General features: G+C 47.0%; 1 protein-coding gene across 1 annotated transcript in view; it reads right to left on the reverse strand.

The window, feature by feature from the left end:
- SHISA6 (shisa family member 6) overlaps positions 1-27,755 on the reverse strand; it is a 266,118-nt gene that overhangs the window by 176,717 nt on the left and 61,646 nt on the right. Inside the window, exon 3 of the mRNA XM_054221716.1 lies at positions 27,220-27,315. Coding sequence (XP_054077691.1) covers positions 27,220-27,315 — 96 coding nt within the window. The remainder of the gene's footprint in view (positions 1-27,219; positions 27,316-27,755) is intronic.

Below are 27,755 nucleotides of genomic sequence, written 5' to 3' on the forward strand. Positions count from 1 at the left end.
TATCTCAAACCTCCCCTGGTGCAACTTGAGGACGTTTCCTCTTGTCCTATCGCCTGTTCCTTGGGAGAAGAGACCGAATCTCCCTGGCTACTCCCTCCTTTCAGGTGGTTGTAGAGAGTGAGAAGGTCTCCCCTCAGCCTCCTTTTCTCCAGGCTGAACACCCCCAGCTCCCTCAGCCGCTCCTCACAGGATTTGTGCTCCAGACTCCTCACCAGATCCACCAGGAAAGTCCTCAGATGAAGACTGGCCTCCCCTGTTCACATGTTCTGGGTCTCCCTAGGATTTTTTAGTCAGTAATAAATTACATGTGCCAGGAGCAAGATTTAAACTTGGCTATTCTTTGCTTTTTGAGAAAACTTAGTGGTAATTATGAGTGTCCATGCTGGTGATATCACGAAAGACCATGAAAAAAAATCAATAACAAGAGGAGAAGGTCACTTAGGCTGCTGCTTCTTCACTGCTTCTCACCTTTGCTTAAATTATCAGTGACGATGGCACTTAGCATCAAATGGGATGTCTAATTATATAGCCCAATTTCAGCATTTTTTACATGTAGAAGGGAGAGTACATGTTCGGGTTTCCTTACCCTGACCCAGCAGTGCCCTCCAAGCATCTTGGCTTTCAGACTACCCTGGCTGTCACCTTATTGCTCATTTTGATGATAATAGCAGAAATAACACTAATTTAGACATCAAATGCAATTAAGTAACTAAAAAGCACCTAGTGAAATTTTCAATAGTGCTCTGAAAACGCAGCCATACGCTCTTTGCACTTTCAGCTACCTAATGTCTTAAAAATTTGAATGCTTTATACCAACTGTATTTATTGCTTTTAAACCCAGGTATTTGACATTTTTGAAGCCGAGATCACAGAATCACAGAATGGTAGGGTTGGAAGGGACCTCTGGAGATCATCTAGTCCAACCGCCCTGCCAGAGCAGGATAAGGGAGAAGACTCTCTTCCACCATCTGTGAGGCCATGGCCAACTCCAGGGACATGCTGACGACTTTAACAGTGCTGTGATTTCTCTTTTGTGTGTACCCGAAATTGTGTTGCACCCGTCAGATCAAAATAAAGGCCACCAATGCAGTGTGTGCCATCAGTGGGTATCGTGGAGGGCGTACCAAAGATGTAGATACATGGACTTTCACAGCTACGTCTTGCAGGTGAGCTGAACTGCTGGGCACTGCTGCTGGACTTGTGTCACTCAGACACCGGAGCCTGCGCTCTGACAGGCAAGTGGGTGCGGGTAAGGGTTTTCTTTTGCTCTGTCATTTTTTGATACAGGGTGCATGGGAGCAGGTTTTCTTGCCTTGTGGCACTGCTCGCAGGAAGGGGTGGAAGACCTTTGGATGCCTGTCTCACCCAAAGGACACAGTTCTGCACGCAGCTGCCCTTCCTCCTCCACGGCATTGCCCGGCCACGAGCTCCTGCTACCGCCTGCACACCCAACCACCCCTAATGACGAGTTTGGTCACAGGTTTCACTGAACACATGGTACTGCCAGGTAATGCAGGTTCTGCTGTAAGCCTAATGCAGAGTATTACAACTCCTGCATGGCTCAGATTTGATTTTCATCCGAACAGCTTCGTAGGTGGTCACGTAGCTAAGTAACATTGAGCTGAGAAATCTATCAAGTGGAATGTCTTTGTTATCCATCTCGCAGAAGTGTTAATGTCATCTTTAGCTCTCATTCGTGCCAATTAGCCAAAGCCCTATGGAGGAGGACTTGATATGCAATTCCAGCTGGAGCCGGTGCGTCATGTGTGGCTGCTGCTACAGGTCCTCAGCTCAGACTCATCACTCATCCGGCTAGTCACAGAGGTACTCTGGCAATCCCGTCCGGACGATGCTTATTTAGTCCCTTTGGTCTGCTGAAACTGGTAATAACTCCATAATGAGGTAAAAAAATAATGGAACATTCTATAACTACATAACCACTCCGATAGGCTTTATTAGCTAGAATAGCTGCTCGATGTCCGTAATTTTCTTGGGAGCCTTTCTAACTGGTTTGCTTTATGGATGACTTCGCGTCATTTACATACACAGAAGGTTGGTTGATCTGACACCACAGATTCAAGACATTGACAAGACTATTGGGATAACAGTCCATGGCAGCACCCAGGATGGATCATCTTTGTTCTTCTTGGATAAGTGATACTTCATAAAAGGGATTTTGCACTCAAACAATATTTATTCTTGAAAGCAAATCCCAAAGTTACAACATCAGTACTGCACAATTCCTTTCCCTCCAGTAAAATAGGGCAGCCCCAGCAAAGTAGTTGGCATCAATTTAGCTTAAAGGTTAGTAATTCCAGTGGTCTCCAGGGGATTTAAACACCCTGACTGCCAGTGATACCACTAGGATCCAAATAACAGAAATCCTTCTAAATGCTTCCACACTGCTTTTGCCTACAGCATGCACCAGCAATCCTTTATTTTCCTGTTTTTCAACCCAAATTTTTCATTCATAATTTTATGTATTTCCCTGTTACGTTTGCCAGTATCATCCTATATGTTATGTAAATATGACATTTATTGTTAAATAAGCCCTCCTCATATATACAGTCATCACTCAACCGTACTAATGAGAGGCTGACTACAATTTGTAAGCTGCTGCTGTTCTTTCATCTCTGTAATTCTATCAATCTGCCAACCTTATTTTACCCCGTGAGCCATAGAGCCTGTTCTGTGGTCACTAAAGAGTTGGATGCCTTTTCCACAAAATGGGAGTGCTTCTGAGGAGAGGTCAAGCAGATGGAAGACAGATGGCCTGAGCCCTTTTGACATTTCGTTTGCCCTTCCGTGGCACTGATTACTTCTCCAGGCATTCTGCAGGCTGTGTTCTTCCCCATCAGCTTTTCAGAGTACAACTTGAGCTCTTCTGCCAATATATGTAAGATGAAGAGGAGTCTCAGATTCCTATCAGCTCTGCCCCACAGTGGTTTTCTACCATCCTCCTTGGGCAAGACACATGGGGTGTTTTCTCATGTGGCCCTCTCCTAGTCTCCATCTCTCCAATATTGCTACTGAGAGCGTCCTAGATGGTCTCACTTGGGATCAGATGAGGGCTTTGGAGATTTGTCTTGAGTGCAATTTCCACTAAATTTCCCCCTGCTACACATGCGTGAGCATGGCTTTGTTGGTGGCATGTGCAGAAGTCCTGCTGATAGAGAGTAGCTAATGCGATTTGTTTTTTCCAGCTCTGCCCACATGACAAGCTAGTTCCGTGCCTCTCCATGGAGACCACAAAAACTAGCAGTTTCCTGAACTCTGCCCAGGCTCCTGGGCACTTGTGCACTTACTATGTTGAAGACATTTGGCAAAGTGTCGAAGTTGCTGCCTTCTCTATACTAGCACTACTAAATCCACGTTTGACCCTGGTGTCGCCCAGTTCATGCCTCACTAGAGGGCATGAAGGCAGAGACGGTTTAGCAGCTTTAGCATCTGAATCAAGTGTTTGAGGCACCCTTAGAGTCCTACAGTCGTGAGGACCATTGCTCCAAGGCTAAGCTCTGCCCGCAGGAGTACCTGTGGCAGGACCTGCCTCTCTCTTTCCCTGGCAAAGGACCTTGTCCAGCCGCCAGAGAACGCTCTTCAAGGAAAAATAAATCAAGATTTCACAGGATTCTTCAAAGCATGATGAGAAAAGAGACTTATTGAGTCTTTACCCCAGGCATGAGGCCAAAGTCAAATTTTTGCACCCAACTTTTGGTGTGGATGTAATTAACACATGGCCTGCTCTCTGTGGGATGGTTAATAGGAGAGTGAGAAGAGATGGGATCAAATACTGGCCTTTTTTAGCACTCTTTTACAGCTCCTTCTGTTAACTGAAATGCTGCAGTGTATCATTATCTGTTGATTGCCGTCTTTTGCCCAGTTTTTGCTCTTGCCCAGTCAGCCCTCGTCTCCAAGACAATTTGAATTAATTGTGCGAAGGATTTCACAAGACTGGAATATTCAGAAACATTCAACTGAAATCAAGACAACGTGGGTCTGATTCTGATTCCAGACAGCTTTTTGTGGGCAGGGCTGCAAAGGACTGATGGGTTTTTATGCTTCCTCTTCACCCCAAGGGAGGGAAAAGCCTGCATCTACACCTCTGTCCCGCAGGTCTAGCATTCTATCAGTAGAACATCCATCTGATGGGTGCAATCTATTTTTTTTAAGATCTTTCTTTGTCCTCTAAGGATATTCTGTGCCTTCTTTACAAACATAAAAATTCCACCATTTTTACTGTAAATTCTGGTTTCGTGCCCACTCTTTTTTATACTTCCTGCTAGTAATAATGAAGCATGTACTGAGGATTAAATCAGACTTACCAGACGACCACTGCCAGGACAACTGTTCATCCCTTTCTCAAATACTGGTACTACATGTGACTGCTTCCTGTACCTTGCTGTTCTCCGTGGCTTTTCAATAGAGTTGGCGGAGGTGTGGAATACTTATTAGCTAACTCTGTTGACACATTAAGTGGATGTTATCCAGATCTACTGACTAAATACAAGTATGACTATTAATTGTTTCTTTCCCCAAGGAACAGAGTCTTGTCAAACCAAATGCCACTTTCTCAACTAACAACTTGCCACCTGCCCTAACCAGAAGAGATGGTCTCCTTATCTTTTTGATAATAATGTTGATAATGATAATGATGATGATGATGATACCAGCAACAACAGCAACAACAACAATGAATAATACCTTTCTTTGAATATAGTCTTAGGGCTTATAAGTAAAAAAGGATGCATCTTGATGGAACTCTTGATTTTTCTTAGAAGTTTGCCAATGACAACAAGCAGTGAGGTGTGGTCGACACACTGGAGGCAAGGGATGCCATCCAGAGGGACACGGACAGGCTGGAGAGGTGCACCCATGTGAACCTCATGAAATTCAACAAAGCCAAGTTCAAGGTCCTGCACACGGATCATGGCAATCCCAAGCACAAATCCAGGCTGGGCGGAGAATGGATGGAGACCAGCCTGCAGGAGAAGGACCTGGAGGTGTTGGTGGATGAGAAGCTCAACATGACTCAGCAATGTGCACTCACAGCCCTGAAATCCCCTGCATCCTGGGCTGCATTCCGGGCTGCATCCCCAGCAGCGTGGGCAGCAGGGCGAGGTGGGGGATTCTGCCCCTCTGCTCCGCTCGGGGGAGACACCCCTGCAGTGCTGCCTCCAGTGCTGGGGCACCAACAGCAGAAGGACACGGAGCTGTTGGAGCAGGGCCAGAGGAGGCCACAAAGATGATGAAAGGGCTGGAGCCCCTCTGCTGTGAGGACAGGCTGAGAGAGCTGGGGGGGTTCAGCCTGGAGAAGAGGAGGCTCCGGGGAGACCTTCCAGCCCCTTCCAGTCCCTAAAGGGGCTCCAGAAAAGCTGGGGAGGGACTCTGGAGCAGGGAGGGGAGCCATGGGACGTGGGGGAATGTTTTTAAACTGAAAGAGGGGAGATTTAGATGAGATCTGAGGAAGAAGTTGTTTGCTGTGAGGGCGGTGAGACCCTGGCCCAGGTTGCCCAGAGAAGCTGTGGCTGCCCCATCCCTGGAGGGGTTCAAGGCCAGGTTGGACAGGGCTTGGAGCAACCTGGGCTGGTGGGAGGTGTCCCTGCCCAGGGCAGGGGGGTGGAATAAGATGATCTTTAAGGTCTCTTCCAACCTAAACCATTCAATGATTCTGTGATACTATGACTGAATGATGAAATCAAAGGTAAGGATGTTGCACATGCATTGTACTGGCAGCTTGATGTATCAGTTGGTGTTTGCATCTACTCCACAACACCTGTGTTGTTTTGATTCATCCAGTATCAGCACACGAAAGTCAAGCAGGTTCCCAGTCCCAGCCCTACCACTGAGCTGTACAAGTGTGTGTAAATATCCTTGCTTCTCCGTGTCTGTCTCCCTACCTATAAAAGGGGGCAATCAAACTAGATTTTGCACAGCTATATGAAATTTCCAGACATCGAATGCAGGGAATTTAGAAGCCAGCACTGTATATAAAGTGTTAGTAGTATCAGTCAGCATTGTATATAAATTGTTAGTAGTATCAGTCTATCAGTCTTTCTCCTCCTTTCTTCCTCCTACCTCTCAGTTACGCAGCATCATGCTGTCCTCAAAGTTCACATCCTTGAGGGAAAAAAAAAAAAAAAAAAAAAAAAGCTGATTTTTCCACTGCGTGTCAGCATAGATCAGAGGCTACAGTAACATCTTTAGCATGGGCAGATAATAAATGAAGCCTGAAAGTTCAAGTAATTCATATTCGTCATTTAAAAACATAGCAGACTAAATCTCAAGTTTGAAGGAAAAGATTGGAGCAAAAATCCAAGCTATTAAAGCAGAGGAAATTGTTAGTAATAACCAGGTTTGCGGTTTTGTTTTTAATTAAAAGAGATTTCCTTGACTATTATTTCTTTATTGCACAGCAGGTCTGGATTTTTGGGGTTTTTTAAAGGAGTAAAACAAAACTTTTCTAAATATTCTCCTGCCCAGAACTTCCATTTCAACCCACGGTGTGAACAGTGCAGTGGAGTCTGTCTGCGTTTGATTTAAAATCCTTACACTGAGCCACTCTTTGTGGATTGCACTGTGTTTTTCCAGATGCTCCCAGACACGAACCTGGATAGAGCTTCCTCTGCTGCTCCCTCTCGAGCCACTCTCCTGGAAAGCAGGTTAAAATGAAGCAATGGTGCAGGGAGATATTTTCGCAGGCCTTCATAAATCGTTGTAGTTCTGTTTCCACCGTGGGGGCTATTGGAGCCCTTCAGGTTAGCGCATAATGAAATGCAGACTCCCTGTACTCGCTGTGTGGGGAAACGAACAAATTCAGATTCCCTTTTTACTTTCCTAGATAATAACTCCTTTGTTTTAACTAATCTTTCACTTTCAGGGGTGATTAGATGCTTTAGCTGAATGAATCCTATTATTTAAAGCCTTTCCTGCCTGCTTCTCAATGTGCATTCTGACTCATGTACCTATTTCCATGTAGAGATTATTTAGAGAAGGTATTTTTTTTCCCCCTTTAAAAATAGCAGCAAGTAGGTTTTTGGACTAAGCCCTATCTGTGTGTATGGCCAGTCGTTGGCACCCAGCTTAGCGAAAAGAACAGATGCTAAAACGCCCTTGGCTAGTGCTCGCTGACGACGTTTGACTACTGCACAAGAGGCTGCAATGGAAATATGGACCCTCACTATGGTATTTTCAGGCCTTTAAGTATTAGAAGATGGGTACTACACCAAAAAGGCACAGCCGAAGTGCATTCCCATACGTCCTCAAGCTTGAGCTCACTGGATTCACCAGAAAAACAACACCTGTGGCCCGTGGGACGGAGGCAGCTCTGGATGCGGGCAATGACTGGTGCTGGGGAACGGAGCGGCGCTGGGGACGCCTGGTCCCAGCGGGGTGACAGGCTGCAGGAACACGGTGTGCTGGCCAGAGTGGGGAGGAAAATGAAGTGCCTTTCCTCCTTCAGTTCCAGGGAAATACATGCCGGGACCCAACAGATCAAATCCCGGCAAGGGAGGAGGCTGCAGTCACAGTTAAGCCAGCAGCAGCGTGCCTCGTTCTTTAATATAAATACCACTAACGTGTGTGCATAGGATGCATTTTCATTGAGTTCTTACCATACACCCACATACTCAATGTGAAGCCATTACCTCTGCCTCATTCTCTCAGTCCAGCCTACGCTCCTATTTAACTCGGTGCTCCCTGGCCAAGATAACGTTTAAACTCCTCATTCTCCCAGCAAGCTAATGATCTCCTAGAGCGTGATCCAGTCTCTTCTTACATATCTTTCTCAAACCCAGAACATCTGAGACTCAGCTGCAGAAATAGCGACGTGAACCTGGAGTCAACATCCAAAAAGATCTATTAAAGAAGAAGCCAGATACAAAGAGAACGGGGAGGGAGAAGGAACAGGAGCTAGTAATTTGCGTTCCCCTGATTGAGGGGATTTATCTGCATTTCTAGTTAATAAAAGACATTAATTGATTCACGTTTTTTATGGCTGCACACAGAGCTATTTCTGTCTGGAAGGAGACACTCTTAAATGGAATGAGTCAGACCAGACCTGTTATGTCACCCTGGGACCCTGAAAGATTTGTTAATAGCTCTGAAGAAATCAAGTTGCTTCACAGGGCTATTTTCTCCTCAGACATCAAAAGCAGAGGGAAAGTATAGTAATTCTGAAGGCTGAAAATGATTTTTCACATGGTCCTTTGCATTTGACAAATAGCAACAGGATAATCAAGGAGCTTTGCTCTCCACAAGACAGTTGTGTAGAAATCTCAGCAGCATTTATCAGTCCAGCTAAATATAATCTCCAGAGACATGGCTCTTAGCTAAGGGAAGTCCTAACAGGTCATAGCTCCTCAATTCACTTCCTACGATTTCTTCCAGATTAACTTCACAAATCAAAAGATTGTACTGAGAGAGTTTTACAGGAAGGAAAGTCTGTATTTTTCCTCTTAAAAATACATAGAAAAACATATTCTTTCACCAGACCTTTTTTCACCACAAAGGCACCTGTTTCCTAGCCAAGAATAAGGCTCTATTGTAAAATGAAATTGCACTGGAAACAAAACTGTTTTAAATCAGTTTGTCTTGAGTGGAGATCTGAGTTGCAGCTCAGGTGTCTCACGTTCCCTTTCTGGGCCATGGTGCTCTGCCAGATCACAGAACCACAGAATCACAGACTAGCGGGGGTTGGAAGGGACCTCTGGAGATCACCCAGTCCAACCCCCTGCCAGAGCAGGGTCACCCAGAGCAGGTGGCACAGGAACACCTCCAGGCGGGTTTGGAATGTCTCCAGAGACGGAGACTCCCCCACCTCTCGGGGCAGCCTGTGCCAGGGCTCTGCCACCCTCACAGCAAAGAAGTTCCTCCTCGTGTTTAGGTGGAACTCCCTATGGTCAAGTTTGTGCCCGTTACCCCTTGTCCTGTCACTGGGCACCACTGAAAAGAGCCTGGCCCCATCCTCCTGACACCCACCCTTTCAGTATTGATAAGTGTTTGATTGATAAGATCCCCCCTCAGGCGTCTTTTTTCCAGCCTGAAGAGACCCAAATCCGTCAGCCTTTCTTCATCAGAGAGATGTTCCAGTAGCCCCAGATGTCGCCTCGAGGAGGCAAAGGCTGCTGTGACACAGGTTGGTGGCTCTGCCCAAGGAGAGGCGATAATAACTCATGGGATGGAGGCCAGCCAAGGAGCCAAGAGAAGAGAGTGGTCCAAGTGACAAGGGACATCTAAGGAACCCCACCTGTGCCTTCAGCCCTCTCACAGCATTTCCACATTCAGTTTGGAAATGGAATGGGATAGTTCAAAACTGAGAAATATGTATGCTTTGTTTTTCACCAGAAGACCAAAAATATCCGTGGAAAATGTTGACAAATTGAAAGCATTTGTCATTTCTGCTTCTGTTTCCCTGGTGACACCTAAAAAAAAATAATATATATTTCCAGCTAAGACAAAGCCTCAAAGCTTGCAGCTCATAGTCTTGTCCAGTTTGTCCTGATATTTGCCTTTGCTCTCGCTCCCATTGTTCAAGGCAGCACAACCGTGGCAGGAGCCTGTAAAATGGACCTCCTCTCCACCTACAAAGCTGGAGCCTGTTTGCCCTTTCTACTACCTGGCCAGGGCTGTTCACCGTAGGATAAATGTCTGTGCTGGCCTCATCCTATTTAGAAAGTGATAGTTATGCTTTGTTGTCCTGTCAGCTTTTGCCGGGGAAAAATCATCACTCTCAGTGGTGATGATGGGACACATTTTCAGTTGTTTTCTCCACCATTTTTTTGGTGTTGACGACTTGAACATTCACAGCTTCTGGACATCAGAGGAGCCCATCAAAGGGCTCAGCTCTGTGTTGTAGATACGCAAAGCAGAAGCCTGGGTTTCTTCTGAACTTTCCTCACACTGGGTGGTGAGACTAATTTAGCAGCACAGAGTTTGTAAATCTGCATGCAGCCCCGGCATGATATCAGTAGCTGGCTTAAGGTGTGGGGGGGTGTAGAAGTATATGTTAAAATCCTTACAGTTCAGACAAATCTGCCTCCAACCACATTCACACTGTCATCTTTCTTAAGGAAAAGGCACGCTAGAGAAAAACGATGGTAACTGGGTACCCTCGGAGCCTCTACTGCCATGGAGGCTGCTGGGGGTATGGCTTTGTGAACGCTGTTCGTAGGACAAACTGCTGGACCGCAGTGTTTTAGTCCTCCCTCTCCGTACCAGAAGGAGAGTGAGGGTGTATTTGCAGAAAGCCACCCTTTCGTGAGAGTGTGTCATGGTGACATATGCAGATAAAGAAATCTCAGCCTCTGAGTGCTCTGGCATCGGCACCATCCTAAGCCCCATTCTCTGGGTGGCTGTAGTCTTCTGGCTCCCCAGCACAAATTCTCCTGCTTGCACATAGCAACCAATGATTTTGCTGCCTTTTTTTCCCCTATCACTGAAGACTTACATTAAAACACACGAGAATCCTTAAAGACAAGAAATTACTGTGGCAGAGTAAGGATCAATGCAAGCAAGATAAATACAGCTTGTGCTAGCTGGAGCTCTTGTACTTCATAACACAAATCTCAAAATCTGATGCCAGCTACAAATCTGGGGAAGTCTTTCTATAATGCCATGCTTTTTAACTGTGATGCACTGTGTTGTGACTCTACAGAGTGGGCTTCAACTCATGCTGGAGTTTGATGCTCGTTTTAAGGAGCAGTGCTGCTGACACAGTCACATCACTCCTCTCCTGCCCTTTGCAGATTGCTCCCTGTCAGACCTGTCCTCAAGCCAGCACAGCATCCATGGGGACACGTAGAGAACTGATGTGGGTTTAGAGCAGTCTGGGTTTGGTTTCATCCAACTTGGAATTCTCCCATGTGGCTTGTTGTGCGGTCACACTAGCGCGTGTGCTGGCGCAAAGGAAGATGCATTGAGAGGAAGGGAATGAACAAGCAAGGAAAAATGCTCTCCCAGTTGTAGTTTTAGGGGATGGCATTTTAAACTACACCCAACCCCCCTGGTTTTACCTGTAAAGCTTGTACACGAATTCTAGTTGGTCATCTAGGCCCTTACATACACAGAGAAACTCACCTGTCTTAGGATGAGCTGAACGACTGCAAAAATGCCCACCTCTCACCCTGGACCCTGGAGAGCCTACATGACCAGCTTAGACTAAAAAACCCATTTTCAGATGCGATAAATAAGATGAAATGAATCCCATCTACATGACCAATATGAGAGTCTCCGAAGCTGTTGTGAGACTTGTAAGGTGTGGGGTGACCTGAGAAAGGAGGGTGGACTGCAGTGAAACACGGGGCAGGGAGCAGTCCTGAAGGGCTCTCCCCTCCTATCCACTGGACTGAATTTTTTCCCCTCTTTGGAGAGGTCTGGAGGCTTGACATTTGAGGCACGGGAGCTATCTTTGCAAGAAAAGCAGCGGGCATACAAGAAAGGAACGCAATAGTCTGATCTGTTTTACTTCTAATGCATTCAGTTTCTGCAGAACAAGGCTGGGAATAGACACAACTCTTGTGAAAGTCTGAGCAGCTGGAAGCTGATGTACTCAGATGTACAGCAGCTCTTTCTTGAGAGATATTATTTGTCCTTTCAGAACGGAACTATAAAGACTCAAATAATCTACCCTTCTCTGGGAAATTACCCTTTATTCTGCTCCCCATCAGGCACTCTGGGTTGCTAGCACGGGGTTCTTACAGAAACGTTGTCCCTGCTGTGCTCCAAACCTCCTCACAGCACTCTCAAATGAGAAAAAGGGAACCATCCTCTAAGCCTTCTACCGTGAGTGCTGAGACAGAGTGCTCCTCTGAGGACGGACCAAGCTCCGTGCTACAGAGCTAATGTGCTTGTCCCAGTGCACACCAGTACACTAACTGGGTGACTGTTGGAGAACTTCACAGCTCTGACCTTTAAACCTCCTGCACTAAATGTATCCCTGACCAATCTTCACCCTCTTGTCTTAGTGCTGGTATTGTCCTTTAGTTTACACTAAGTGATTTTCCATCCCAGCTATTAAGCCACCACTGTGATGCAGGATGATCCCATGTCTCCCAGTCTTCCTTTTCTGGGCTAAACAAGCTAAACTCTAGTCTCATCTTGCCTAGCAGGACATCTCCTCCCCAGAAAACCCTCTTTGCCGCATATTTTTGTGCCTGCTCTAGCATGAATTAACCTTCCTTGAACAGGGTAGACAAAGAGAAGCCGCTCAGTGGCTCCTGCACCTCCTATGGGTGATTTCTTCCCTAGAAAGAACTAGATAATAGCTCAAAGGCCCCATTTTTTTGTGCCTTCTTTCTGTTCCGTCAAAGATGGCCCATATCCATCCTGAGGGATGGATGCTCTGTCCCAGGGTATCTGATCAACACAAAGACTATGCATTTATCAGAAGGTGGGGATCCTCAAATTGGATGGGTTAGAGAGGTCTCTTTTTGAGTCAATCACCGTGGCAGATGGTGGACAAATTAAGCATGGTTAAGATGAAGCTCCTCTGGCCTGGTCTGGACATGTCATTTGGGATGTGGTCCACAGCAGGGCCTCTTTCTCCCTAGGCAGTACCACTGGAGACTGAGTAGCAAAGTCAGATGGTGATGCTGTGGTGACTCTGTTTTGTCTTTGCTGCTTGTTTCAGAAAGGAAAGAGGAATATCTGCTGTAACTCATATATGCCTGGGATATCCATGTGAGCAAACAGGGAACCATAAATGGGCTTCTCCCTAGGCAGCAGTGCAATGGGGCAGGTAGTTCTATTCCCACTCCAGCTGATGGACCAAAAGAGACCATAAATCACAGCTCCATCACAAGGCCTCTGGTTCGTTGCAAACTGTGAAGAAGATACTGATGCTGCTAAATTTGTGCTGCTAAGTACATCTGAACTGCATTTGTGCCGACTGGGGGCTTCTGCTGGGAATTGTCTCTCAAGTTACAGCCAGTCCCCATGCTGCAGGATGATAAAAGGGAACCTGAAGAGGATAAGTTAACCCTGCTTACACTCTCTCACTTGATCTCCAAGCTCGCAAGCTTTGCTGTGAATTCCATGGGAAAAAAGGTCACCATTGCCAAATCTTAGCTTCACCAGTACTGTTCCCAGATCCCAGAGATCTGGAACAGGCGGCTTTCTGGATGAGACTGTCCTAAAGCCTCAAAAACACCTCAGCATGGGTACATCAGCATCCTCCTGAAGAAAAGATGCGTAAGCAAGTGACCGAGGGAGAACCCAGACACCATCAAGTCATGAGGATAACCCAGATCCGGTTGTTTTGGTGCAAGGACAGAATGAACAGGTCCCGTTTCTGACTGTCTCATCCATGGTGCCTGTGTCATCCTGAGGATGCCACAGATCTGACCCCCCTTTCTGGTACGTTCTGAAAGTCACCTCAGCTGTGTACAGCAGTCACGACTAATGCCATGGTCCAAGGTAGATAGAGCCACTGTATCTCCTCCAGCTTATGTCCATCAAACTACCTTTCTGATCTATGTGTCATGTTTGATCCATATTCCAGTCCTGTTCCTGTCATTCCTTCTCCAACTTCAAAATTAAGATAGACATCCCAATTTTTTTGATGGCTTTCTTGGGAAGTATTGGTGCAGGAGAAGGCTTTGAAAATGGTAAAAATTCACTCTGTTATGATTGCCATCCCCAGTTCGGTGTCTCTTGTGCAGTTCCGCCTAAATATTTCAAGGTACTTCCGTCCTATCTGCATATGAAAAAGAAGCCAGCAGCTCTGAAAGGCTTGTTTAGAAAATCCAGCAGCAGCTATCTATTTTGCTTTCACTTGCTCTATACAAATCCTTATTCGCATCTAAGGGGTGAAGGCTCTGTAATGAGCACGATCATGGCAGCGTACAATACCCTTGACAACAGGAGGAAGAGCTCTCTTCCGAGGCAGGTTGGAGGGAGACGCGTGAGGATGGCTGCGGACACGCCGTCCCGGCGGGTCTCTGCCACATGCTGGCTGTGGCTGTCCCCGTCCCTCAACGCTGCCAGGCTCTGCGTCGTGCTGCCAGGCTCTGCGTCGCTGCTGCTTCACAGAATCGCAGAACGGTAGGGGTCGGAAGGGACCTCTGGAGATCATCCACGTGAAGGATTTCAAAGGACTGCCAGCCACTTTAGGGATCTTGAGAAATAAGACCTGAAGCTCAAGATCTTCCAGAAGGCTTGTTTTATCACTGAAGGAGTGGCAGGGAAATAGGAGAGAAAGGTCTTAACGCAGTGCACTTGAACATGCAATTCTGCTAATGGACTGCACAAAGCGTCCCCGTACGTCTGTCTGCGCTGCACATGAGAGAGGCTGCAGGGGGGCCCAGACACCTCACCAGAGGCAGGAAAAGCCACCAGAACATGGGGCACCATCATTTTGCACAACCTCTTCCTATCACTCACCAAAAGTCAAGCCAGAACTGACGATACCTGCGATGGGGTGTTGCCCTGACGGGTGTTGCCCTGCAGGGAGGATGCTTCGGTATCAGTGAGATATGGAGTCAGTGGGCTCTGTGTGTGTTTACGTGGTGGAGGCTGTGTCAGGAGGAACCACACGACACTGAAGGAGGCTGGAAGCTGCCGAGCTGCTGACAGGACCTGTCTCAGTCTCTGCTTTGCTTTTGGAGGGCGGGGGGCGGCACACTGTGGGTACCATGCCCCCAGTGAGATATTTCGTTTCCAGTGGGCAGGGATCAGAGGGCTTAAACATTAGAGAGAAAGATAAACAACACGGGTGACGCAAGACAAAGCGCTGTGGCTTTGCGAGTTCAAATGCAGGCGTCCCTTTGGGCTGCGCTCTTGCATGGCACTGGAGGGTGGGTCACCCATTTATCTTCTGCTCATCCTTCCTCTGCACGCTTAGACTCATTTACTTCTCACTTGTGCCAGCCCTGTGCTTGCCTGGACACAGCTGCAGCCGGTGAAGCCCACTCTGGAGCCTGCAGGAAGCGAAACACCTCCCTGCCAAGCCACTGGGGCTATCAACGACCCACCAAGCGCTTACACTGGGGTCAGCTCAACAGCCACACAGGATCCGTGTTTTGCTTGTGCTCAGTTTCCGTGCAGCAGCTGGAAGCCGAAGCTCCTGCCTCATGTGGGGAACAGGACAGAGCTGGACACCCCCAGGCTGTGCGAGCCTCAGCCAAGACCCTGAGCTGCAAGCAGCTCGAGGAACCCCGAGAAGAAAGGTTGAGGTGTCACAGCAAAGCTGTGTCCCCTCGCCGGAGTCCAGAGGCCACAATGAAGCAGTGAGGGTCAGCTGTGGCCCCCACCTCCTGCCGTCTGCAAATGTGCCACGGTGAGTTGACCTTTCGGTTGTGACCCAACCTCTTCCCATGCAGTCGTTGATCAGTTCTCGCTCCCCTTAGCTGGAGCGTCCTATTTTTCACTCGGGTCATACGAAACTGAAACAAATTGAGGGTGTTTCTGGTACTCTGCAGGTACACAGTGTTAACTGTTTTACACGACGAACCCCTCGACATTACGGGACAGCGTGAACTCAAGGAGGTCTCCTCCCGTCCCAACAGTCTGAGGGACCTGAGCCTCAGACCTGGACGTTCGTGTTACTTCCCCCACTCCTCTTCTAACACTCACAGTAACTTTGCCCATCTCACTGACCACAAAAGCGTCATGATCTGTGTTTTGTGTCCTGCAGGCTCTTGATCTCAACAGCACCTTGTAACAGTGAGAGCCACAGGCAAACACTCACACTGAGTCAAAAAGCATTTCCTGCTCTCTGTTCTGAATTTAGCTTTTTTAATTCCACGTCTTTCAGCTGCCACACAGAGAGGATGCATCGTGCTCACCAGACTACCTCCTCCGTCCCAAATCTACAGACTTTTATCTGCAGCTCCCTCCGAGCACAGAAATTTTGCCAGCCACTTTCAAAGTCTTTATTCGTATTATACCTCCTAATACGAACCTCAGGTTATTCTCATCACCTATATTTGAACTGGCTCTATTTTTAGTTCCCTGGTTTAAAATGAATATGAGGACATGCCTTTTATAGACTGTACACTCTTGGTATCTGAGCATATCTTAAATTAATAACAGTAACATATACTTTGGAATAAAACTTGTGTTACATTTTACACAATTGAGGCAGGGTGATGACATAAAAAGAATAGATAAGAGTATAGTACCTTAATAAAATTTTGAAGGGCTACGTTTCCAAAGAGAAATCTGTGAGTTGTGCGCGCAGATACGGCCCCACATAAAGAGCAGATCTGCTCAGAAATATGCCTGTGTAGGATGAGGGTTTTTACTCGGCAGATCTGCATCTCGCTGTCTGCACTAACGTTTTTCTTACCGTAGCGGGGAAGGCAAGCCCTTGAGCTCAATCTGTCTCATGCATTGATCACAGAATTTGAACAAACTCCCACTGGCAAAATCGGGTTTGACTCCTACAGTCGGGGATCAGTTTTCAGCCTGACCAGCAAACTCCTTTGTGTTTGCACTTTGGGAAAACAGCGAACCCACCATTTTCTCAAGGGGCAGGTGTGCAACGGCAGTGCGGTGTGGTCTGCATTGGCATACATAAGGTTATTTTCTGCAACAGATCCAAGCCAGTGCCACTGAAATCAATTAAAAAATACCAGTCATTGGCAGAAAGCGGGCTTGGAATCAGCTCTTTAGTTGAGGAACTAGGCTGTCGTCCAGAAACTGTATGTCAGCTATATGAATTACTGGCAAAATCCCAGTTCCTCTGTTCATTCACTTGATGCTAGGACTATCCAAGAGTCAGAAAAACTGTCATGAAGAGATTTGTTCCTGCTCGAAGGCTTCCTGCTCCATGCATCTTCTCGCTATGGGCATTGTCTATTGTTTGCCTCCAGCTGAAATGCTGCTCGATGTTCTACAGCTGTTAATTTAGAAGAACAGTCAGTGAGAAAGAGGCGCTGCTTGCTTTTCACCTGTCAGACGGAAAATCACAGGTTCAATCTAACCACCAGTCTCAGAAACTGGCACAGACCTGGGTTCTGGCAGCTTTACTCCATGAGAGCACCGGCAGCAGCCTCGAGGCACTGCCTGGAAATGATGCCCTCATCCAGGAAAACCTTTGGAGAAATCATCGTGACTGCCTTCATATGAGGAAATAAGGGCACACTGCTAGGATAAGTGATCGCGGGCACCTGTTCTCAGGAGTGTGATGGCCACTGCATGAGGGATTTTGGGACCCTGGGGAGTTTTAAAGCCACTACCTGAAGAGTGTGGGTGACAGATTGGGTTTACTCCAATTCTGAGTAAACCTCATCAGAAAGGAGATGATGTCAGAAAGGAAGCAGCTGTCCTAGCAACACTCAGGAGCTGAGTAGTGGGAAGGGGCTCAGCCCTCTAAAAAAGGGCTTTCTGGCACAGCTGCCAGGGGACTCAGTGCAACCCCTCCTCTCCTATCCAATGTCTCTTGATCAGTGTTATGAGTATCATCAACAGATGACAACATTTAGGGCACTTGCTGGTGCCCCAAAAGCAAGTGCAGGGCTTGCTTTGGAAAGTCCAAGCAAGGAGAAAATGCTCTACTCATCCTTCAGTCCATAGCCGTCCCTCACTTCCCAACACAATCTGCTCTTCTCTTAGGGTTTCTTGGAGAACCTGCTGGCCCTACCATCCCCTGAGAACCTCCAGGTAGCAAGTTATCTCCACCTTCAGGAAAATGACAGATGAAGGATGCCCATTCCTTCTCCTCAATTCCTGAGAGGACTGTGGCACTTTGACTCAATCTCCTGCCCACTGCTGTGGTGGCAGAAGCAATTCCTGCCATAGGGGACTATGAATTAATTTCAGCCTCAAAGCAGTTACAAAGGACAATGTAGCGCCGTGGCTCCGCTCATCTCCTCCCCGCTCCTTGGGAAGTCTGCACTTTTTGTTCATGGACACCGTAGTAAATTTTGCACTACGCAGACTTCCCTCACCTATAAACAAGGTATGCTACAACCTGATTTCATAACCTAAACTCAGTCACAGTAATGTCACTCTGTCCGGTGGGAAATTGCTGAGCCCTCTCTTCCCCTGAGTGCACAAATTGTAACTCCACAGTTAGAATTATCTTCCAGTTAAAGCAGGACCTTTCACGTACATGCCAGAGAGAAACTGCTCCTTCTCTGGAGCAAAAAATAAGCTTCTGGTTTCTAAGACCTGGGCTTAACCGTGCAAACTTCCTAGCAGTTCCTCCAGCATCTGCTGTGCCGACCTATGAAAGCCGAGGCCGTACACTCGTGAGCACCATGTCTGTGTCTCCCACCAGCCCAAGGCTGCCAGCCGTCCACATTGCATCCTGGCACAGGATGAAGATGTGATGAAGAACTGACACAGGGCCAACAGCCATCCCGGTCCTGCTGGTGACCTCAGCCTGTGGCATCAGGATCGATGAAATGCGCAGGTTCTCTACACTGAGCAGAGAAGGATTTTGGTTCCTAGCTGAAAGTACAAGCCTGACTTCAAGCCAGAGAGGGTAGGAATCATCTGGCTTCGCTACAGACCTCTAAAGTGTCCTTGCAGCCCCATGAATGGAAGATTAATGGCTCCCTGACAAATGTCACCAGCATTAGTCACTATGAGACAATCTACACGGAAGGAGGTTCTCAGCCTATGGGATTTGCCCTGTCCTGGAAGAGTAAAGCAGCCCTGCTTGGATGCAACTGCAGCTGACAGGACAAGAAAAGGATGAAAACATCTACATTTGCTGTCTCTGAATGAGCAGAGCAAGATGCTAACAGGCCTTACACAACAGCAGATTACAGCTCAGCTTCTGTTATTTCAGCTGAGGCTAGATTAAGGGCCCAACACACTAAAAGTCACAGATTTTGTGGTAAGGCAAAGAGAAATTTATTATCCTATTGACTGCAAAACAACTGCATTAGGAAAGTCCCCTATCTGCACCCCGGAATCTCTGATTTTTTCATAATATTTGAATTTCTTATCTACAATCTGAAAACAGAATTAAGACTGAACGCTGACCTGCTAAAGAAACAGTATGCCAACTCTAAGGGCGATTCTCAATTTCAGTTAAAATCCCTGTTCGGGAAGATAACCAGCCTGAGGTGCTCGATGACACTGTCGCAGGAAATCATAAGGTCTTTTATACATCAGCTCTTGATAATAAATATAGAAAAAGACATTCTTCAAAGAGAAGTTTGTGGCATGCAGCTGCAGCTCCCTGTTTCATAGATAGCTGGGCTGTAACTGCCAGCTTTTCACCAGCCTTCAGCTCAGTTTCCAAAGGTATCTGCCAAAACATCATGGAGAGCTGACAGACTCTCTGTGAAAGGGCATCCGATAATAGGCAGGGCTTTTTTCTTCTCCTCTCAGCTATTGTAATTTATTTTGATATACTGTTAACACACAGCAGAAAGGAGTGAAATCCATTCTAGAGGACCAGACTACTGAAAACCATCCATGGAAACTCAGCAGAGTGCTGGATGCAATGGAGTTTGTCGGACAAGGAAGTGGGCAGCAAAATAATTCACTGCCCGCAGACAGAGAACAAGTTGAGTGGTAACTTCTGTTATTTACATTGACCTGGAAATAGAAGGTCCTCAGCAGTGGCAGGGTCGAAGGCTAGTCCCAAGCTCCTGTGCGTGCCTGGGTCTGTACGGGGGACCACATCCTGAAGTCAAAAGCCAGAGATGCCCCACGACCTTCTGCAAGATGCCAGGTGCAAGTTTGGCTCCAATATTGCATGTTTCAATACTAATTGCCAAAACACTTTGCTAATCCCAGCCTGAACATGCACACACAGAAAGGCACAGGGTGGGGTGGTCTTTCCCTGGCTCAGACACAAGATTCTGGGTTTAATTGTCTCACAGTGAGAAAGAGAAGGCAACCCACCCTGGCTGGCACCATCTCTTCCCAGCTCAGTCCCGTCTGTGTCCTCCAGGAAGCATGTTTGGTCAGGTCAAGTTAAAAATGCCATCGATCGGCTGAGGTGGTGAACTACATGATCTCCAACTGACAACAAGTGTCTCTTCACAGGCACTGGCGAGGCTGCCCACGGGGGAAGCTTGATGTCCTGCTGCAGGGAGCAGTCTCCATTTAATGGCTGGCTACGGAGCAACTGTGGGCTTCTTGCCACAGGGAGCTGAATCTCCTGGCTTATCCATGATAGATGTGCTCCCTGCCCTGCTTGCGGTCATTTTTCTGCTGTTCCCTTAATAAACTGGAGGAAGGCTCTCAGATCAGCTGCCAATCCTCCTTCTGCCCATTGCTCATCATGTGGGACGCGCTTGCTTGGAAAGCCACGTTCCAAACCAGTCTCCCCAGGTTGTGCTTTACGCCAGGTTTGTGGCCAGTTTGCCTGAAGACAGAAGGGCATGAACCCACCACCTGAGTGATTCCAACGTACTTTGCAGAAGATGGCCCCAGGGACTGATGTGGTTTTGCTCATGTTCCCCCCCATTTCTTGGCTACAGCGGTGGGATGCTGCACAACTGCTGCAGGCATCAGTATGGTTTCCACGACCTCCCACTCTCCTCCCACCCAGCTATTCAGAGGGCTATAAAAGAAAAAAAAAAAAAAAAAAGCCATCCAGACTCTGCTGAGAAATGGACGGTCGCGTCTGAAGTCGATTAAATAATTCAGGGCAGATTGAAATGCCCTATTGCATAATGGAATCTTTCTGCAAAGCCGTGAAGCAGTTTCCACATCCCAATGATCCTATTTTCAAGTCAATACAATTAAGTGCCAGAATATGCAATATTTGGAATTAATCTGGAATCAGAATGCAAGTGATCTTTAGCACACACACTGCAAGACACCATCAAAATCATTAGATATTATCCAGGATGAACATAAAATGATTCATTGGGATGCAGCGGGCTCTGGCTTGACAACCCTCCATTGATATGAAATGTCTAACAAGTGTTTAATGAGAAAAGGGACTCAACATACCTAACCCTCAATCTTTGCATAATCTATTCATGGCGTGTTATAGATGCGGGTATGAAAAAAAATGACCCTTAAACTTCTCTCTTCCCCTGTATTAATGAGTCTACTGCAAGTGTGGATTACTAATGACGGGGGGAGGCAGTAAATTCCATCCTGGAGCTGATTCACTGCATGTTTTGTAGCTGCGTTGGGCCAATGCTGGTTGCGACAGATGTAATGCAAGGCCCCAAAATAACAAATTAAGGGTGTGAACCAGCACTTTGGGAAAGAAACTGGAACAAAAGGCTGAGAGCCAAGTGACAGGGAACCTGCCACGACAGCAGGGAACCAGGACAGTGCTGGAGAGAGGAATCAGGATGCTCAATCTGCTAATGATGATTAAATTAATAAACCACTTTCCTCCCATTCATCTCTGGATCATATTTACTTGCCAACAGACCAGTGAAACTGCTGGTTCCTGAGCTGATGCTTGTAAAAGGGGCTCAGTGCAGGGTCTCCCAAAGGACCAGTGGTGTGTGGAAAAGGGGAATGCATGCAACCCGCGTACAAGAGGAGGAGGTGGTGTCAGCCAGTACCCGATCCCAGTTTACCACTTGTGGCACCACCTTTAGTCTGTATGAAAAGCTTGCAGCATGCTGAATATCATCAATTGAGGTGTCTGCATAAAGATTAGTTTGCGTACAAATATATCATTTATAAAATACAGAGCCTGTCACAGGTATTCTTCAGCTCGCAGAAAAACCAATGATGGTGGGCAGAATGTGCAAATGAGGGAACACAATGGATGGGTAGATCAAGACATTTCAGCAAGGAAATGCCCTCATCCTCATATTGACACGGGATGTCCCACAGCCCTGCCATCACTGACAAGCTTTCCTAAGAGTCACGCAAACATGAACTTGGCAATGCTGTCTTGGGCAAACATAGACTTAGCCATGAGTCATTTACTCTGAGCTTCCTCTCTCCATGCAGAGGGAAGGCATCACCTTCCAGTGGGAGCAGCAGCAACACAGTGCTGGGAGAGCTCTGGAGCTCCCCGGGGAGAAGGTGGAGCCACCTCAGCTGGCTGAGACGCCGAAGCAGCTCAGGAAGGTCTTGGTTGCTAAGTATGATCTAGAGCTGCATTTGTCCTCTTTCATCTTCGCCTTTGTACGAGGTTCTCTTATAAGCAAACACAAACGTTAACCTGTCAAATAAAGCAAGCTGCTGCTTTACTCTTGAAACTCGTCGTGCAATAAGCCTGAGCGACCCTATCGACTCAGACCCTCTGTCTTCCGGTACCGGCCCAGGGGGTGACTGTGGGAGCTCGGTGCGCTCCCCAGAGGGGTCTGAATCTCCAGGAGGCTGCAGGGCACTACCACCAGGGTGAAGGTCTGGCCATGGACTGGCAGCGCAAGGTGCCAGGTCAGCGATGGGGCAGCTCCCACTGACGGCCAGGCAAGTGGGAAGGAGCCATGAGACTCAGCTGGTGCCTCAAGCCTGTCAGCTCCCTTCTGTCCTGACGTCACCTTGTCTCCTCCCGCTCTCACAAACCCCTGCAGCTCCCAAACCTCGAACCCATGTGGGAGACATCTTCCACTGCTGTGGCACCATGGGATACATGGTCTGTCCTCCAAACAACTCACGCACATGCGCATGGCCTGGGAGAGAAAGGTGATCATTGCTAAGGTGGGGCTAGATCACGAACAATTTGCTCCTTTTGAATATGCACAAAAAAGCTGATTTGAGGGAGACATTGTCAACCGTGAAAAAGCAAGAAATCATCCACGGATGCCGTGCATCATTTCGGGTTACAGGGAGTGGGATATTCATCAGGAGATATCAAAGGGAGAGGCTGTCTCTGGGGAATGTGATGTCTAGTTGGGTGTAAGGTCCTGCTAAAGGACTTGTACCACGTTCCCACACACCAGGCACCTGTGCTCAACCAAAACCAGCTTAGGCTGGACAGCTGTACCTCACACGAAGGGCTGAACCATCAAAAGAGTGCCCTGAGCCACTTTGCAGATGCATGAGGTGCAACCATACTGCAGGAGAGCGAGAACAGAGGCGCAGGCAGGCAAATCCCACATTCAGGCTGTAAACCTTGCCATATCCGCGCCAAATATCACAAGATAAAATGTGACTGTGGGTAGCTTTTGTTGCTCAGTCACCAGGCTGGCTTCTCGACACCAACGTCGTTTTCACATTGCCCACACTGCAGGATGCGGCTGCAGCTCCTCAGAGATGCCAGCAGAAATGTAGTCAGGCTTTAACAGCCTCATCACACTGACTTGGAGACATGGCTCTTTTTTTCTTTTTTTTTTTTTTTTTGTTTTCCTGCCCACTGGCACTGCTGGAGAACAGCCTAGGTGCAAATTTTAGTGGGATGCTTGAAGACAAGAGACTCCTGCAGATGTCCTAACTCAGAGCCCATCTCCCAGTGAATCCAGGAACAGTAAAGGTTTGCAGCCTTGAACCAAAAGTGAGAGGTTCCATTTCTGAGAGTGTCACTGGGCAGGCTGTGAGGATGCTTGGCTCTTCCTGAGTTTTCCCCTCATGCTTTTCAGGTTGCAGCCCTGCCTGTGCACCTCCTCAAGGATCTCACGTAACCTTACAAGAAACTAGCAGACTGTAGGAAAAATGCTGGTTTTCCCTATGAGATGACCCTGCAGTAGTCTGAAATCCCATATTCCTCCTGCCTCTCTGTTCTCTGACCCCTAGTGCTCAGTTCAACTGTGAAATTATGCTTCTCCAGCAAAAAACTCACTGTCTTTAATACCGTTGCAGTTACCAGGCAAACAAAGAAGTTGTTTACTGATGAAGTGAGTTTATCATCTGCTCCACAGAATTTCTACTGCTGTCACAGACTGGTGAAACACAAAGAACCCAATTCCATTCAGAAACTGTTTTCAAGTTCTGACGCTGGTAGTAAAAAACTAAAACAAAAATCACATTTTTACTGGAAAACTCAACAATCATGACCTGGAGTAGGTAATCTGGAGTAGGTAATCTGCTCCTCGAGACTTGCCCGCTTGCTGTGGTTGCGTACCCACGCGGGCGCTCGCTCCACGTTGCGGCTGTGTGAGTTCCTCCCCCAGCCTGCGGGACCGAGCGGAGCCCAGCACGGCCCCGGCAGGACAGCGGGTACGGTCCATGCGAGGGCAGTCTCAACCCCGGACATCTGAGAGCAGCAAGAACAGGGTGAAGAAGCTGCTTTTTAAATTAGGTTAGTGCACAGCGGGATGCGATAGCTCCCATCTTCAGTGCTCCTACTTGTTTCACTGGAGCACTGAACTCTCACAGCAGCCACCACAGCGATGGAGCAGCTACCCTGATGGCTAGGAGACCTAGTTCCCATGGCTCCCCTCTTGCCGGAGAAGGTGCCCAGTGCCCACCCAATGAAGACTCATTTACAGGTGCTGGTGCCTCCCAGGTGTCTCTACGTGGAATTGAAGGTGGCTACCTGAGAATAAAATGTCTGACTTCTAGCTACCTAAGGTTAGATGAGACTGGCCCTGCAGTGTGTCTCACCATGGAGAATCTCTATGGCCTAAAGACTTTGGATTCATTCCTAGATCATCATGACAGACTGACAGTGAAGTCTTTTACCATGGTTTGAAGAACACGCTATGTAGTGATTTTATAGACTTAAATGCCAGGCAGTGATGCATTGCCCAATGGAGTGTCATATAAGAATCATAAATCACAACCTTGCAGGAGCCTGTGGATGTCAGACATGTGAATATGCTGATTTGGTATCCATGGTAGTTTGGCATGTCTCACATCTTTGTCTTCTGCCCAAAATAGATTAGCTCTTAAAAATTACTCAGCACTTGGAGTCCTGCCACAGCACAGAAGACAGTTGAGAAAACACCAAAAATGTGTCTCCCAGTGCAAAGAAATATTGAGATAAACTTCATTGGCTTTGTTCAGTCTAAAAGCAGAACCCTCTTCCATGGTGGTGTAACAACAAGGCAGGGCGAGGTTATTTGGCTAAAAGTAGTTGAGGTGGAGATTTTAACACATGCACTGGAACTGAAATAGGACAAAATCTGAGCATGGAGCTGCTCAGCTAAAGCAGCAGACTGTAACCCTTGCTGGAGCACTCATCTCTCCTGTCTACAAGTGGGCTGCCAGTTCAAACTGAACACAGGACATCTGTCGTGTAATATTTCCAGAAATAATCAAACGATATAGGGCACAATCCTAACGGAAGAGTCCCTAAGTGATTTGTTACATCCGAAGTCCCTGCTTTCACAGCACAAATAGGCAACCAAATCGTATCGCAGACAAAGACAAACCCACGCGTTTGCACAAGCAAACAGGGCAGTTTGCCTGCCGACTGTGTGGAGATGTTAATCGCTTGCACCAGTCACAAGTGGGAGTGTGAATTTACCATTAAGAAGTTAGACATTAACATTATGGTACTGTTCAAATAAAGTTGAAATTTACAGGTAGCTGAAAAGTAAATTCAAAGGCAAATCCATTCTTTTATGTCCATAAACAGCCAAGATAGTTGAATTTCTTCAGATAATAAAAGCCTTTTATCCTCTTTGGAAAGCACCACCCTATCTGATGGCTGTCGGAAGAAGTGATGTGCCAAGAGCCTGGGCTCCCACTGCCCAGTCTCCCACCTTCCCAGGGATAGCAAATGTGCTCTGTGGGGCTTCCAGCAAAGCCAGTGGAAAAGGTGTGAAAATCACTGGCCCTTTCACAGAAGAACAGAGCCCCTGAGAATTCTCAGTTAAAGAAGAAAAGCAGGTTTTATTCTTATCTGGGAGGGAACTGGGAAAAGTGTATTGTACAGAAAACTGCTGGGAGATAATTCAAATGTCTGAGACAAAGGGGCAGGGTTTACGGCCCTGCCCTGGGCTATCCATGTGCTTGACGAAGGCTATCAGGACACACCACACCTCTACTGGGGCACACTTTCTATCTCACCCTAAATATGCCGTCAGGCCTGATGTGATACCACAGGACTGCAAAACTCCTTTTGGATGGGGAGGAGAAAGGGAGACCTTGTGTGAAATGCCATCCACGGGTCCTTCCTCGAACCATTTCAGTTCCCAGCCCACCTGAAGGTCCGTGGAGGTTTCCTCTGCTTCCCTTCAGTGGTGCAGTGCCCGGCTGGAATTGCAGGGTATTGTATTACAAGTCCCACGGGTGCTGCCTCAGCCTCAGTAAACTTTATTTAAGCACACACAGACATACACAGACAATATACATATATTTGTTTCTTCTCTGACAGTTCTACAGGACCAACACTGCTTTGGATGACACTCGTGGAGAATTTGAAAAAGTGCAGGAAATGTACGAAAAAATAAAGGTCTTTTAATAATTTGTGAGTCATGGTCATCCACAGAAAACAACACAGGTGCATTCAACCAGGCAAGCACATGGACACATCTCCACATACAGTACATTGTGGCTATATAGGTATCTCCACATACATTGTGTCTATAGAAATGTACAACAGTCTCAGAAGTCGGCAGGACACAGAACCAGACGAGTACTGGCATGGCGCGCGCTCGCACCCCCAGTGTCGCGACCCACTGCCAGTGCACCAGCACGACTCGGTCAGGGTGTGGGCGCCAACAGAAAGATGCTCCAAACACAGTCTCACTGTGCACTACAAAAACTCACCAAATACGCAACGACGTCATAAAACAAACATTCATCAGGGGGGTTTTGGTGACCCAGCTGCTTTGAGTCGGATCTCACAGCTTTTGCGTCACCACAACTCCTGGGATATATGGTTACTTATCTAATATAGCTACAACTGTCTCTCAACATATATTTTATATACAGTACATATACACAGAACGTACACAGAGCAGTATATGTATATTTTTGTGTTTTCATGTTTGTACATTATATCACATTATATGAACACATAAAATATATGTTTTAGGACCTAAAAAGAAATAATTTTATAAAATATTCATAATACCCCCCCAAAAAAAAGCCCAGAAGTCAAACGAAAGAAATCCAGACACGCACTCTTGAAGTGTTAACTGCCTGCCCTTGGACAGCATTACACTCCTACCCCTTCCCCTTATAAATACAGCAGCACAATGGTGGTTTGCAACCATGCACCCAGGAAAACACAAAGCAGTATAAATTGTTGATCCGCAAAGTCAGAGTGGAGCCTGGAGTCTGTCTGTCCGACTCTACACTCTCCCTCCGTCTCCCTCACTAGGATTTAAAAGGTTCTGCCAGGAGCACAGTATTTTACCCACAGCAGTAATTTGCTAGACTAAATCTACTGACTGCAGTCCAATACTGTTATCTCATAGCACTTAGAACCCAGCTTCTGAGTTATAGCTTTTTTTTTTTTTATTTAAAACAATCTTTTTATTTAGCAAAAAATTGTTTCCACTGTACCCTTCGTGTGTCCTCTTCCTAATGTGACAAACCCGGAGGAGATGAAATTATGGAGATCTGGCCCTCCACTTCGATAAATATCCTTTCCATAGTGACCTGCCAAGGAAAAGAAAACAGAGAAACTTTTATTCAGTGCATATGTATGTGTGTGTGCGCATGTCACACTGTCACCCTCATATGAGTACCAAGGCCCCACCACACTGTTACATTATTAATGGCAAGCAGAGGGTATAACAGAACATAATAGCTGTAGAATCACAGAATGGTTTGGGTTGGAAGGGACCATAAAGACCATCCAGTTCCACCCCCTACCACGGGCAGGGACACCTCCCACTAGACCAGGTTGCTCAAAGATGTTGCTATAGCAGCATCAAAGTCTTACTGCTTTATTGGCAAAGATCCACAAAGAAGAACAATTGCGTATTTTGATAACTGCCAAGGAACGAACAGATTCTGATAGGGGAACCATGAACATGCCAAACCAAACACCCCAGTCTCCGGGGAATTTGATGATCAGTGGCTCAGATTCAGGTTTG

The sequence above is a fragment of the Rissa tridactyla genome, chromosome 15 (genome assembly GCF_028500815.1).
Source record: "Rissa tridactyla isolate bRisTri1 chromosome 15, bRisTri1.patW.cur.20221130, whole genome shotgun sequence".
NCBI lineage: Eukaryota > Metazoa > Chordata > Aves > Charadriiformes > Laridae > Rissa > Rissa tridactyla.